Source organism: Opisthorchis viverrini, assembly GCF_000715545.1.
Source record: "Opisthorchis viverrini unplaced genomic scaffold opera_v5_35, whole genome shotgun sequence".
Taxonomy (NCBI): Eukaryota; Metazoa; Platyhelminthes; class Trematoda; order Opisthorchiida; family Opisthorchiidae; genus Opisthorchis; species Opisthorchis viverrini.
Genome location: NW_008751691.1, coordinates 1,389,045 through 1,403,333, shown reverse-complemented (window position 1 = coordinate 1,403,333; position 14,289 = coordinate 1,389,045). Strand labels below are relative to the sequence as shown.

The 14,289-nt window shown below is 46.5% G+C and overlaps 1 protein-coding gene across 1 annotated transcript in view; it reads left to right on the top strand.

Moving 5' to 3' along the window:
• The window catches only part of T265_02743 (hypothetical protein), a gene marked incomplete at both ends in the record, with an annotated part of 29,934 nt that extends 20,942 nt beyond the window's left edge, over window positions 1-8,992 (top strand). The window contains 2 exons of the mRNA XM_009167058.1: window positions 1,507-1,593; window positions 8,891-8,992. Of these exons, the coding sequence (XP_009165322.1) occupies window positions 1,507-1,593; window positions 8,891-8,992 (189 nt within the window). The remainder of the gene's footprint in view (window positions 1-1,506; window positions 1,594-8,890) is intronic.
• Between the last annotated feature and the right edge of the window lie 5,297 nt (window positions 8,993-14,289).

Below are 14,289 nucleotides of genomic sequence, written 5' to 3'. Positions count from 1 at the left end.
AACCAACCTGGCAAAATTTTTAACGAAAAGTCATCGGGTACGAAATAACTCGCCCCAGAGGCGGTTGGGACCATGTGAAAAATTGCTCGTAATTTGCAATTACAGGCTCGAGTGGATGAGAGGTTTAGATTGAGATTCTGAAGAAAATGGTTACGGGAGTGCCATCACACTTGGTATTACAGTGCCATGCCATCATTGCATTGACATGCTTCGGTTTATGGGCAGCCCCGCAACGGTCGCCAAGGGTGCTGGGATCGGGGAGGGGATAAGCATTTCCATGGCAGCTTTATCTGGGTTGGACGAAAAAAGTGACACAGCGTCACGCCGATGCAGTGTCACGGATAATTTCCCCTTCGTTGAAGGAAGATGTGAGTGTAGATCAGGGATCAGCCAGATTGAATGAATAACAGTTCAACGAGGCGTTTGGGCAACTGCGGCCGAATTTTGAAGCTTTGGAAGATGGGGAACAAAGAAAGAATAAAATGAAAGCAGTAGCTTGTGGCGATTGTCAGGGGGCATAAGGTACAACGGAGTCAATAGAAAAAATCTAAAAGGGGATGGAAGCAAGCTAAAATGACCCAGAAAAGCTGGAAACCGAGTACTAGATGTGTCAGAGTAGGTGCCTAGTTTTGGGAAGGTAAGGACTTTGTCGTTGAGGTACTTGCAAAGAGGCTAGCTGTTGGACTAGTCAAAACGTGCGGTGGTTTGTAGCTTACCAAAGAATCCCGACATAGAAGAAGGGCCTAACGTAAGCAGTAACAGTAGGCAAGTAAAAAGCGGACAGGCAATGGCTTCCCAGATAACGGTTGAGAATCCTAGCCTAACTTAACAGGAAAGTAAGATTAAGGACCACCAGTCGCCGAGCCACTACTGCCAACTCCAGAAAACGAATGGTGCATAGCCAAAATAGCCATTAAGCGCTAGTTGTGACTGCTTGTAATCAGGAAATAAAGGATTGTTTGCACTTTGTGCATAAGATTGCTCTAGATGACAAGAGGGAACAACGTGTGTGCTACGTTTGGATGATGAAGTGGTCATGGGGTGGTGTGAACTAACTGAGACGTAGGTAGTAATTCTTTGCACGTCGACGTTAGCCGTAAGCCTCACACAGTACCTTGAGGCTACCCCATGCATACATATATTTTAAAACAAACAAATATACAGCCATCATTCGCTTGTATTTCTTGGTTTTGCGAGACGAGTGACAACCATAACAAGTCCGATTCCAGCTACAGACGAACCTCAGCGGTGCACTTTTTTGGTTTTCCTGGATTAAAGGCCAGGCATGGAACCACAAACGATGGGTGATACACCCGTGCTTCTGGAGGATAGCGAGTATATGAACGTAGCGTGGTTCAACGTAACAGTGCGACCCCTCCTGCGGGTCGTACCCGTTCGCCACACAAGGTTTTTATTCCTCGTGCATGCTACCAGATCTGCAGGGTGACAAGCCATCAAGCGGTCATAACTGAAGTTTGTGCATTAATAAATAACTCCAGCTACCAGGTATTTTATCCGGTCGGGAAGGAAGCCAAGCAAGCAAAACAGCTCAGTCATTTCGAACAAGCAAACAGCAAACAGCCGCTGGAAGAGGTAAGTCGAGGAGGCAAATGATGCGTCAACTACCTTTCGGGCAATGGGAGTTGAATATAGATGTTTAGAGCCTTTGTACCATGGCTAAACGAACCGCCTCGTTTAGTAGAGGCGCACCAGTGTTATATATATGTGAATGAGTAGGCTATAGCGCCAAAAAGTATCTCACTCACAGCGCATCTTCTGACCCACCACTTGATATGCATGCACTGCGCGTGCTCCGGAGATGCAGAATGGTTCAGAACAGCAAGGAACTAAGGCTTTGTTTTTGCTTAGGTAAGTTAAATCAAGACAAAGCAAAGCACCAGACATTAAATAGAGTTGATAGAGTTATTCAGGGATGGGGCCAGGTTTGGAGAACTAGGAATCATTTGGCTGGAAACAAAAGCTTAATGTCGTAGAAAGGAAATACAACCAGGCCAGTGGGGCAGGCTTAAAAGCAATTAGGATGGCAGGTGCTAGACGCTCTCTGTAACACAACTACGCTTCAGAGAGCCACAGGAAGTGAACGTCTGCATAAGAGATAGATAAAGTGGTAAGTTATAGACAAGAACACTTGGGAGGGTGGTTATCGCACTTGTGGGTAAACGCTGGAGGGTTCAGACCGGCGAGTGTGAGTGCTAGGACCTAGTAAAAAGACAGTCGGGGTGAGTGCGCAGATTAATGAGCTTAGGGCCTATTTCAAAGAAGTGTGCAAGTTGAGGCGCGAAAAGGCGCTCAGCTTCCTCAATAGAAAGATGAGAACCGATGGCTTTCCGAAAGCTTACATGAGATGGGACAGCACGGATATGGAAGGGGAGCTTTATCCATGGTTTGGAATACAGGTAAAGGGGAACGTTTTGTCTAAAGACAGTTTAGCAGGGGAAAATGGTGCGAGTGTGAGTGCTAGGACCTAGTAAAAAGACAGTCGGGGTGAGTGCGCAGATTAATGAGCTTAGGGCCTATTTCAAAGAAGTGTGCAAGTTGAGGCGCGAAAAGACGCTCAGCTTCCTCAATAGAAAGATGAGAACCGATGGCTTTCCGAAAGCTTACATGAGATGGGACAGCACGGATATGGAAGGGGAGCTTTATCCATGGTTTGGAATACAGGTAAAGGGGAACGTTTTGTCTAAAGACAGTTCAGCAGTTGGAAAATGGTAGTTAAAAATCCAGAGACGTCTGCTGCACTCCCAGAAACCGAATACACGATCCAGGTACAACAGATGGGCTGGCGGTATGCTTGTTCACCAGGCAATGCAGGTGGGTACCGTTTTCACATATCTCCAACATCATGAGTGATGCGTTGCTTGCTTGTAGCGAATAATCATTTTTGTGGCTGTGCAACGCTGAACGATCCGTGTCCGAAACTGATGTGGCCAAATCCACGCTAAAAATGTGTGCTCTATTTGGCAGAGATAACATCAAAGTCAAAGCTACCTGTGTATGAGAAATCCGTTTTCCTTTGTTGTACTAAGACGTCGTTTGTAAGATTTCAGCAAATTGCGAGGTTCAAATATTCAAACACCGATGTTACTGCAGAAGAGATTTGCTGATTGAATGTGTACTTGATTAGAGCAGAAGGTTAAGCTTACCAGCCTGGGCTAGCGGTCATAGAGGCCAGAGTTTGATGCTATTGTGCTCTAACGGTGGGGCCTGGCTGCGCATACCAGTGTCGAATTAGTGCAGTATCATCAGTTTCTCTCACGCATTTGAGTGGTTCTTGCAGGTCATGATATCGTGTATCGTCACCCGGGTAAATTTGGCAACTAAAGGACAGATTCGCCTTTCAATCCTTCTAGGTGTGATGGATGCGGCTTCCAAACTTACTCCGGTTGGTAACATTTGGGGAGCTATTGCAGTTGATCGTAAGCCGGTCTGCGCAGTGCGAGTGTGACTCAGTTTGTGGGACGCGTGGTCTCTGAATTCGAAAAACAGGCGCACAAAAGAGTTCACGCGGGTTGATGGAAGGTGAATGTGCGAGCAGCAGCCTTGGTTGACTTAACTTCCAAAAAGGCTGTTGCAACTGTGAAGCATTTTATCATTTGTGTTCTGGGGTACATAAAAATAAACAATGACTGGGAAGATTCAACCAGGGCATAAACAAAACCATCTCTTTAAGTTTTTCGTCTTTCATATCATGTGCCCTTGTTCTATCCCAGAAGTATTAATAAGATGTCGATGCAGGGGGTTTGCAAAGGCTTGCCGTAGAAGATGCTACTACAGGTTTTGGAAAACGAATGTCCCACATACCATGACCCTGTGACAGGAAAGCAGAGGGCTCATAACCCTTCTCGGAAATCCTTGCTCCCTGACACGTCAAAATGGAAGTACATTCTAAATGGGACAACCACGCGGACCAGTGGGATACGGTTTCTCCTCAGTTCTGTGGGCACAATCGTTCCGTAGAAGACATATGCGGTACGCTGCCGTGCATACTAGCGCGTGCTTCGATTTTCAGCATTACCTGCTTCAACCGCACTGTAGAGAGTCTTTTCGTCGAAAAGGGTCTCCAACGAGACCTTATGTCCCGGTGACACTACGCTGTCTTTGTTCTACCTCTGCGGATTTTTTCGGCCAACTCAAAATACCGCTACTTACAGAATTGCGATTCCATTGTCTAATCCTTTTATATGGGGCCGCCCAGAAAATGAAGCATATCAGTATGTTGATGGCATGGCACCGCAATACCCAGTCTGACGACAAATCCGCAACTATTCCCTTCCTACTCCTGATTTTGTTCCCTTGCTCGCTCGTTCCTTTACCCGTAGCCAGGAACAAACTCTTTACCTGATCCCATCCGCCTCTGCGACGAGTTCGTTGTAACTTGACAAATCTTTCGTTTGGATCCGGTGGACCTTTATTTTGTGATACCCAAAAAGTCAATCATTTTGTACACAGTTAGCATTCTGCTCTGTGTGTTAGCACCAGCTGACTTTCCCAGGAGGATTTTACACTCAACTCTTCCCCAAAAGCGATGCCAGTGAGTCTTAACTATTTCACTATCCACCATGATCCAAAGACTTTAGCTTCCATTTGCCGTACCGATAATTCCTCCGCCTCATCTCCCGCACTTACACTTTTTATGACCCTGGCTGTAGGCTCAACTGTCAAAGGCCGCTGAGGCTCAGCAATGTTTTCAGTTGCAGTTTAGGTTGTTCGCCCAAATAACCGCAGCACTGCTTCTTCACCCGATCCGTTGTTTTGGTTTCCCATAACCGAAAATTTACGATTCTCTTATCACCTGCCACGTACGACGCCACTAGCTTTACCTTCCTTTGCTGTACTTTGCCCACGTTTTTGAATTTCGACGTTCTTATTTTGAATTAGCTTGATATGTTCCCAGAAAGATAGGAAAACTCTGTTCACTGCGACTTCCAGCCTTCGATGTTCACCGCAGTTAGATCAAGCTGTTTAGGCATGACCACTTCTGGGTCGGGTGGTGCCCACTATTTGTGTGACTTCCCCCTTCCATATATTCCTCAGTACCCGCAAGTTTCAGCAGTCCTTCTTTTATTCTGACGGTATGCCACACGTCAGCCGCGAATAAAAATCATTGCTACCGTTGCAACTGATACATTTACCTTTTTGCGCTTTGATTTGCTCATTTCATACTTGTACAGGTTCTCAGTGCAGAAGATAACTGCTCTTGCTGAGCGCACAAAGTATCTGATGGCCTCTCCCAAATGCTGTCAGAATGACGCCCTGCTAAAATATCCAACTACTTTACGCTCACATGTTATCCTGGGCAAGTGTGTTAGACTGCTCTGCCACACCTGCGTATAAAATATTTATGGGGGCTTCGGCAAACCTGGTTCAAGTCAAATGTGGATATATTTCACTTGCAACATCAACGGGAAGTTTCCAGGACGAAAATTGGATCTTTAGGAAGCGGAGGACAAATTCCATCATCCGATGCAACGGCTAAATCCGAGTCATCCGACAGTGTGCCGTCGAAATCTTCCCACATGTCTGCGGATGTTTCAAGAATGAAATTTGTGACGGACGTTATAGTAGCAAGCAGAAAATTCCGATTGGTCTTCAAAATGATTTAGAATGAGCCTTTTATTTACAAAGAAATGAAAGGCTTTCTTAAGTAAAGAAACGTTTTTTCGATAATTATGTTTGTGGACAGCCTTCTGGTGCCAAAGTATCAATGACAAGAATAAGCAAAACCGGCGGCTCTTGGAAGAGCTGTAATGCACAGTCACTATTGCCCCCACGGTAGTCACCTTTGGTATATCTGGAAGTCGTTTATCCCTTGGGCACAAAAAAGATGGCTGCTGTGTCAGCTCGACGTGAGGGGCTCTGCAATTCGAACAAAAGTAGGCTTGCCAAAAGTGCAAAATTTCCCACACGGGCTTTACGCGTATTAGGCACCCGGGTGCAGACGTGCGCTATCTGGGTTCCCAAACAAAAATGCTATGGATGACCTGTCTCGCGTAATGTTTGTCCTTACTAAAAACGCTCGAGATAATGGCCTCCGCGCTTTCTCCACTGTCTTGTATTTGCGACCACCTGCTGCAACCACCGTATAGCCGTTTGCCAAACAGAATCCGCCACACGCGCTAACAGTATATAACCAAGCTTCATAAAACTGCCTACTAACTTTCGGAAGGCCAAGGATGAAATCCGGGTAGCGGCCGATTTCTCATAAAGAATACCGACTCGAGCGGAGCCAACAAACTTTTCAGTCATGCTGGTGGATTCGCCGCTTCAGAACTGCCATGTGCACCCAAAGATTACAAATAAACTTTGATTTAAAAGAATGACGAAAAACTATCATCATATGCCATCCATTATATCCATGGAACTGCTTCATTTTAATGCAGAATCTATCCTTTCATGAAAAACAATTTCCAAGGTCATCTTCTGTTTTCCGATACCGATACATTGTATTCTGATAGAAAAAAACATTTTTCCGCATCATAATTTGAAAATATCCTACATAAAACATCAATAACATCCTCACCAAGGAAACCCGTCATTGGACACGGATTGTCAAACTCGGTGCTCCCATTGGTAAACTGACCATTCCGTTGTCATCGGTATCCTGTTACGGCTGGAAGGCGCTGTTTACAACTCAGATACAAGTGAAACCCCAGAAGTGACTAGCGAGTTCAAGTAACCCCCACCCCTCATGGAGGTGGTGACTCCATCTGATTCACCGTTCTTTCCGACATATATCGCAACCCACCATCACATCGACACTCGGGTATAAACCACCTGAATATATCCAAATAACATACACGGTCGAAACGCCATCACCACTGTTTGTGGACTCTAAGCGTTCGACGTACCCTGACAACAAAACATCCACTCCCTCACTGATACCGAGGAAACTCCTTGGCGTCACATTCAAACTTGTTCTACCATATCGGCCTTTTAGGCAACTGCACGACCCTAATCATCCACCACACCTTGCCCTTTCGCAAATTCTGGCCTTGACGACGAAATAGACTTCACGTTACCTTCCTAAACCAATTTTTACAATCTGGATTGGGTTTAGAGGTAATTTCTCCTCCGTTCTTTCTCTACCCATAGTGTGTTGTACATATAAGTCGACCCTGACTAATTGACCAGTTTTCCCCTACTTGATTTCATACCAGTTCTTCCGAAATATTTCCACTGTGCCAAGCTCAATGTTGAGCGATGCTCACAAATTTCAGAAGGGATCAAAACTATGACGATAAACAGGTGATATCCGTACTGCTATCTTATTCCTGATAAGAAAAATCAGCGGTGCGTATCACACGAAACTCCTGAGAATCCCAGTGTCAACACATCCAAAGTTAACAAGATGTGCTCAGTACTGAACCTCTCAATAATATCAGCAATATACACAGAAAACCGGAAAAACCAGATTTAGCCGAGAGCCCTTGCCACTGGCTTAAGCTGTTCCAGTTTGTCTCATATATCCCGCAAATTCCTGTTGTGCACCCAAACATGACAGAACGAACACGACAGCATGACAGAAACTTGTCTCGTTTGCGAGTTGAGAGACTCACTGAAAGAACGTGGCTTGTCGTCCCTGACGCACTCTATCCGGAAAAGTATATACATCCTGCCCAGGTTGTAGTCGAGCAATATAGAGTTGGAGCAACTTTCTCCGCAGCATTCAGTATCAGACAACTATCCATATACATGATCGGTATGCTAATATACGCCATTTTTTGCTTGGTAACCTGTGTTACTCTGCAGCTCCTTCGTCCTTTCTCTGAATGAGCGCCAGTTAACATTTCGAAAAATCCCCCTGATTCCACGAGATGGCTACCGAGGCAATTATGCTTGAATGAAGACTCTGGGTACCGTTCAACCATACTGCTGCATCTCTAAAGAGCCTCATGAATTAATGCACAACTAGCTGTAGCCTTATTGGCACGCCATTTGGCCACCGCATGCTTTCATTTTCACATGTGACCACAACCGTTCACGTTGACCGCATATCTCCATTCCGTGGTAATTCCGCCTGGACGTTATGTATCGCCCCTGAAATCGGGTAGCACCGGCTAGCTAAGGTGGTTACAACTTCTAGGTCAATCACCGCTGCCTGTTATTTTATGTGGCATTGTGCCCCATAGACCGACGCTTTCCGGCAAACCTTTCTAATACATTTTACCATTACGAGTCCCTATCCTGGGTACAGATTTTTCATTTCCTCGTCCAGATTGTGGCGATAAACCCTAATGCGCCCTCTATGGATAATTGATTATCCATGACTGCCAGTGGTCCGACTTTGTCACGATTCCTGGCCAACACTAACGACCAACCCAAGGCTCATATACGGCTCTGTCAACGAAGCTGAGTGCGTCATTGCGATGGTAGTAGCTTAACTGCCACACCTAGACTGATGTTTGCCCATATTTCCTTATATCTACACTATTGTTCGACCAAGCCTGCCAAATGCGCCGACGATACTGTCTCAACGCGCAGTGTTTTTGCCTTAGCTCCAAAAAAACTTTTAACCCTATGTGCTGTCTGTGCCTTAGCTCCAAAAAAACTTGTAACCCTACTGTGCTGTCTGCTGATTATGTCTGCTTACCCGATTATCCCCTCCGTATAAGCATCAAGGGCTGGTTATGCTGGTGAAGGCAGAACTTCAAGAGGCACACGGTTTGGCGGGTGGCGTCTGTCATAAAGCCACCAAAATTAGTGGCCGCGGCGAATTCCATGGCATTGGCACTGTCCGGAAGTATTTCCGAAGCAAAGATAAAAAAGTTTCTTCATATGAAATCGGCGAATGACTACTTCATTCTGCGATAGCTCGATGGAATTCAACGTAATCATTGGTCATGCACTCTTTCAATACTTTTTCAAATAGGTACAGAAATCAAGTCCACCACAACGTCTGCAGTTTTTACAAGCAGACCACTTTGAGCCATGGCCACCGGGCATGCTCACGGTGGAGCTCGAGTATGCTTAAAAAATTACAGCAAAAATGTGACTGTCTTGAGAGGTTTTATTGTTTTTGAATAATGCCATCAAATGCTATATATAAGTTCCCCTGGTTCAGACTATAAATTTGAGTGTGAGCCAGACGATCGGCGCTGTAACTTCAGTGGTCCAGGTTGGACGAGATAAAAGTTTCAGTTTTACTGGGCCATCTGAGCATTAAGCGTGTTCTAGAATGAAGATGCATTATGTCCAGTGAGCTATTATTGTTATTTACTGAGAGAAAAATTTAAGTTATTTATTCGATATAGACTGGAAGCAATACTTACGGTATAAAGCAGTGATAGTCTCCAAATACAGTGCTTACGCGGCTTTACCTTCAAGGGCTGATTCGTATTGCGTTATCACGTGTAGCCAATACCCACTGGTTATTAGGTATCAAGAAATGCGAAATATACCTGAAGTGCAGGACGCCTCAGTAGCGGAAGAACTAAGTAGAAGCATCAAATGTAATCCCCATCGTCTCTCTCTTCAAATAGTCGCTCTGCGGAACCGGCACAGGTATGCGAACTTACCTTAGGGACAAGATTGACGATGACCCCCACACACCACACAAGGTTCACCATCACAACAATCGACGGAGTACAAAATATTGGGTAGGTCAGATTCCTGAAAGCAACCTCTCAACGCCCGGAACATGGTGATACCATAAATCTCCACAAAAATCCCAATAAGAAAGCCGGCAAACATCCAGGCCAGTCAATCTTTCAATCAACTTTCTAAAAGCCGATGAGTGTTCAGACACGCCACAGAGGCGTGAACGAATGTGATCAGCATCCGTGCATTTCATGGAAGCATGGTTGATGTTGATGGGCGTTCACTAAACGCCTGAATCGATATCAGAAAGTGCCCGATAAATAGGGCGGTGTCGTTAAATCTTTGCAGTCTCGCTCACTCACGCGCTTGTTCGGAATATATTTGTTATTTCCCCAAGTCTTTTTCCTGGCACTAGGCACTAGGCCGGGGTCAACAGCAGATAAAACACATCGGTAAATCGGCAGATATAACACAAAATTTATTCCTCTAATCACCATCACGTCACTGGGACTAGACAACAAATCTTCAGTAGCCAAATTCTGTGCCCCTAGACCGCCGTATATGTTCAGGCGAGCATCCTCAACCACCGACGGTAGGTCCATCACCGACGTAGGCCTCGACGCAGAAGTAGCTACCCCTGAATGATTCACGGCTTATTGACGTCGACTTCACGAATTGTAGCATCTGATGTTTAGCCACCACCCGATTGATTTGTTTGCGTAAGACACGGAAATTGTAAGATCCGGACGGCCAAGGATCTCACAGGACGATTGCGACTATTAGATTATACGCAGTTCGTAGCCAGTAGTCAATAGGAGCAGACAGACGTGGGGCAGTAGATGATATATTGAAGACCGACAGGAACTGGTTCTACAGAAAAACGAATTAGTAAGCATCATGAATTAAGAAAACGTACAATCAACAATGACGCAATCTGTAGGAGCGGGAAGCAGTCACTGTCACAGCACGGATTTCTGTAGGGGCAACAAGAAGTAAGTACCAAACGATGTGCAAACATACATATCGGGGCAGTCTGACAGTATGAGTTGGCCGTAACGGCGCAGGAGTCAGCACGTTCGGAATTTGAGGGACTGTCTTTCGGTCGGTGTCGACGCAGCCGCTCGTGTCGCGCGACAGGTCAGATTGCGCGGTTTCGGCCGTTTAAAACAAAGCTCAGCAGGGGCTATCTGGCAGGCGTGATGCATGGATAATACAAAATAAACAGCTGTGTTGGACGTCCGGTTGGTGTAGCCGGTAACGTGTTCGCCTGCTGTCTGCAGACTCTGGGTTCGATACCCGGTGGGCGCGCTTTTCGGTCGGAGTGGACGCTCGTGAATAGGTGCAACCCAGACGAACTTGCAAGCAATGACGGACGGGTAAATTAAGTATTGACATCAGTTACTGAGGCATAAACAGACCCTAAGCCGGGACGAAACAGGGAGAAAACGAGCAAAGAAACGAAACGGCGTCATAATAAACAGATGCGAGTCACGTTATTCATGAGTAGTCAAAAAACAAGGAAAGTTACCGCTGGTCACCGTTGATTCGCAGGCGGAATCAACAGAAATGTTACCGCGGTTGCCTGGGACAACCATTCTCCGATGATTTTTATCACCAAACCATTTTTGGTGGACAGGGAAGTGAACTAAAAAAGACCTGTGATCAATACTCCTTACTGCTGGAAGTGGACTAATCCGTTACTAACGAAAACAGGTGTAGGCAAGGTGGTCACGTTGCCTCGTGGAATGTGCAGTTGTATTTACCAGCACAGGTGTCAAACGGCTGGTAGCACTTAGGGGTCTGCAACAGGAATTTTCAGATATTTAACGTAAAATTGCTTCACCCAGTTATTTATGAGACAATAATTTTGCTCACCGTTCTAAGGGCCTCTGGGAAGAATGCGTTTGTGCATTCGACAGGCCACGTTTAGAACACAGCCGTCACCATATCTGATTTCCGTTCATTTACGACGATACGCCATATGCACTATGCATTCCCGTATGAACCAGTGGGCTAGCCAAGACACATTCTGTATAGAATGATCTAGATTGTATGAACAGCGCACCTTCTTTTTCAGACGGCATTTGGCGTCCTCCACACGAATGATGGTCACATCGCAAAACTGGAACATCTCGGAGTGGTCGCTCACCGTGCACTTGCGAGTGATAAATAGCCAGTGAGTTTTGATGTAAGAGACGAATATAGAGTGTGCGCAACGCGGAACCTTTAGTTCTTGGCGAGGTCCGTACATTATGATAAACAAAAACCTACCCCAGAGCACTGTCTTGACGATCAGTATGGCGGAATGCATGTTGGTTTTTCGCCGAGATTATGACCAAAATGCATGGATGTTATATGATACGTATGTATTTCCTGATTTCTTTAATAAAATGAAATTGGCGCCCGTACGGACTTAGCCCAGCCTAGACGGAAGCCATACCTGCCACAAAAAACCCAACTCCCCGTCTCTTGCCCAACAGGATTCGCGGACATCTCCGGTGGCAGATCTGTGTCCTGGGTGGTAAGGACCTTGCCAGATAAATCTTGTAGCGGACTTAGTACCTTATTAGCGTGTTCGATCAGATGATCGAGCGAATTAACAAATATAAATAACAAAATAATAGTAAGAAAAGAGTAGGCAATCGCTAAGGGCTCACGAATGCGTAGATCCTGCACGGTACGTTCGAAATCGGTTTCGTTTTTCCCTCGTGCAAATTTGTGAAAGAACTTTTTCGTTTTTCAATCTACTCACAGAGTACACACGAGTAATTGTTGAATTTTATTACTCTTACAAAACATTTGGGAGATAACCCTTGATATTTTGCGCACACTTCCTATTTTACATCTAATCCTAAATATGACATCAATTTACACCGATTGCCCGCTGCAGCCATTGATAGACCACAACAGATGTGGACGAAATGGCTGCCCGTCGAGCGTCAAACGCGGTATGCAATGCCAAACCTGCAAGGCCTGGTGGTACTTTAAATGCACGGGTTTACAGGACGACCAGATAAACCGACTAGCTAACTCTCCTGACCCGTTTGTCTGCGCCAGCTGCCTCTACGTTAAGGGTGCAATGCATAACGCGGCCAAGAGGAGAGCCCCAGAAAACGGTACCCAATCCCCACTGCAGATTCAGAAAGGCCGGTGTGAGTGTTCCGCTTCGATCGGGATGCTAGACGCGAAACTGGAGCGTCTTTCTAAGGCACTGGAGGATTCAGACACTAAGAATGCAGCGACTTGGACGAAAGTTGACAAGGAATTTTCTTCCCTGAACGAGTACCTCGCGATATCCATACCGGGTCCTCCGGATGCGAAGAAAGTCATACAACTCTCTGATGCGGCTATAAAGACCGCCACAGCATCTCATGTGAACAGACGCCTAAGGGAAAACAGACTGATAATCTGGGGGTCATTCTCCGGAAAAATCACGCCAGCTAAGCTGACACAATCGATCCTTAGCGACGTCCTCACCAAGCCTGATAAATCGCTCCACGCAGAATGGCTACACCAGAAGGAAAGTAAGCGAACGCTTGGACTTCTAGTCACTCTTTCTTCCACATCTGACGTACGGGAGATCTTGAAGCGGGCTGGCAGCATTCAAAAGGACAACCCAATGATCAGGCGCTTATCTGATGATCGTCCTCTAGATGCGCAAAAGCTTGGTCATAGCAGGTCAGGGGTGGAAGCACGAAACAGGCTTCCGCCGGGCACAAACTCAGCCGAACCCAAACTCATGACCAAGCCGAATGTAATCATATCACCCTGTGCTCCCGAAAGCGGGCCGACGAAACCAGCTGCGTCTCCGGACAGCAGTTTTTATTCGACCACCAAAGGCCTCTCGCCCACCAAAGGCAGGGATGCCCTGGAGGAGGCAAACCCCACATGCAGGCAGCGCCTAAACTACGTGGAGCTATCAGCGCTTATCCCCCTATCAGAGGACACAGCCGCAGCCGTGCACTCCTCAACAAAGTCATAGCCTCTGAGCTGGACTGAGTCAGATGTGCGGGGACAACCGGCGAAACCAATCTCCAGCTCCACTACATCAAAAGCGGCCTCTCTGCTTGTGGACACAACCGTCGCCTAGGACCCCGACAACCTAAGCCATAAACATGACTACAGCCATCCGGAAAATCCCTCGCACATCCAGTTGGCCACGCTGATCGCTGGCGGATCGGGTGTCTACACAAACACGAAAGAAGAGCGACTGCAGCCAAACAAGCTACATAAAGTTCGCCAGATTAGAAAACTACTGGCTGGCTTCAAGGTGCAGCCCTCCACGAAAACGAGCCTCTTGGGAGCGCCACCAAAATCATTATTTCTTGGTGCCGCCACCCAGCGCTCAGGGCCTCACAGGGACACTTTTCCGGCCAAACTGCGCCAAAACACCCAAGAATCTAGGAAGGCGTGAGCTTGCAGCAAATCTTTGATCGACAGCAAAACTGGTCTACGAAAAGGGGATGCTGAAAGAGCAACAAACAGCATCGGTCGAAACTTTCGCCCACGGGGAAAAAACTCCGCCCACCAAAGCCAACAGGCCCGAGCAAACCGGGCTCCCACGGAACGAAAAAAAACCTCGCAAGCGAAAAGCACCCCCAGAAACCACAAAGACATGGAGCAGACAACATCGCCCCAGAGGCCCCTTCGGAGCCTTGGACTCAAACCCGGAGCACAACTATTAAGTCTGCTAACCAACCCGGTCACTCAACTTTCGGCTCCTCACCCTCG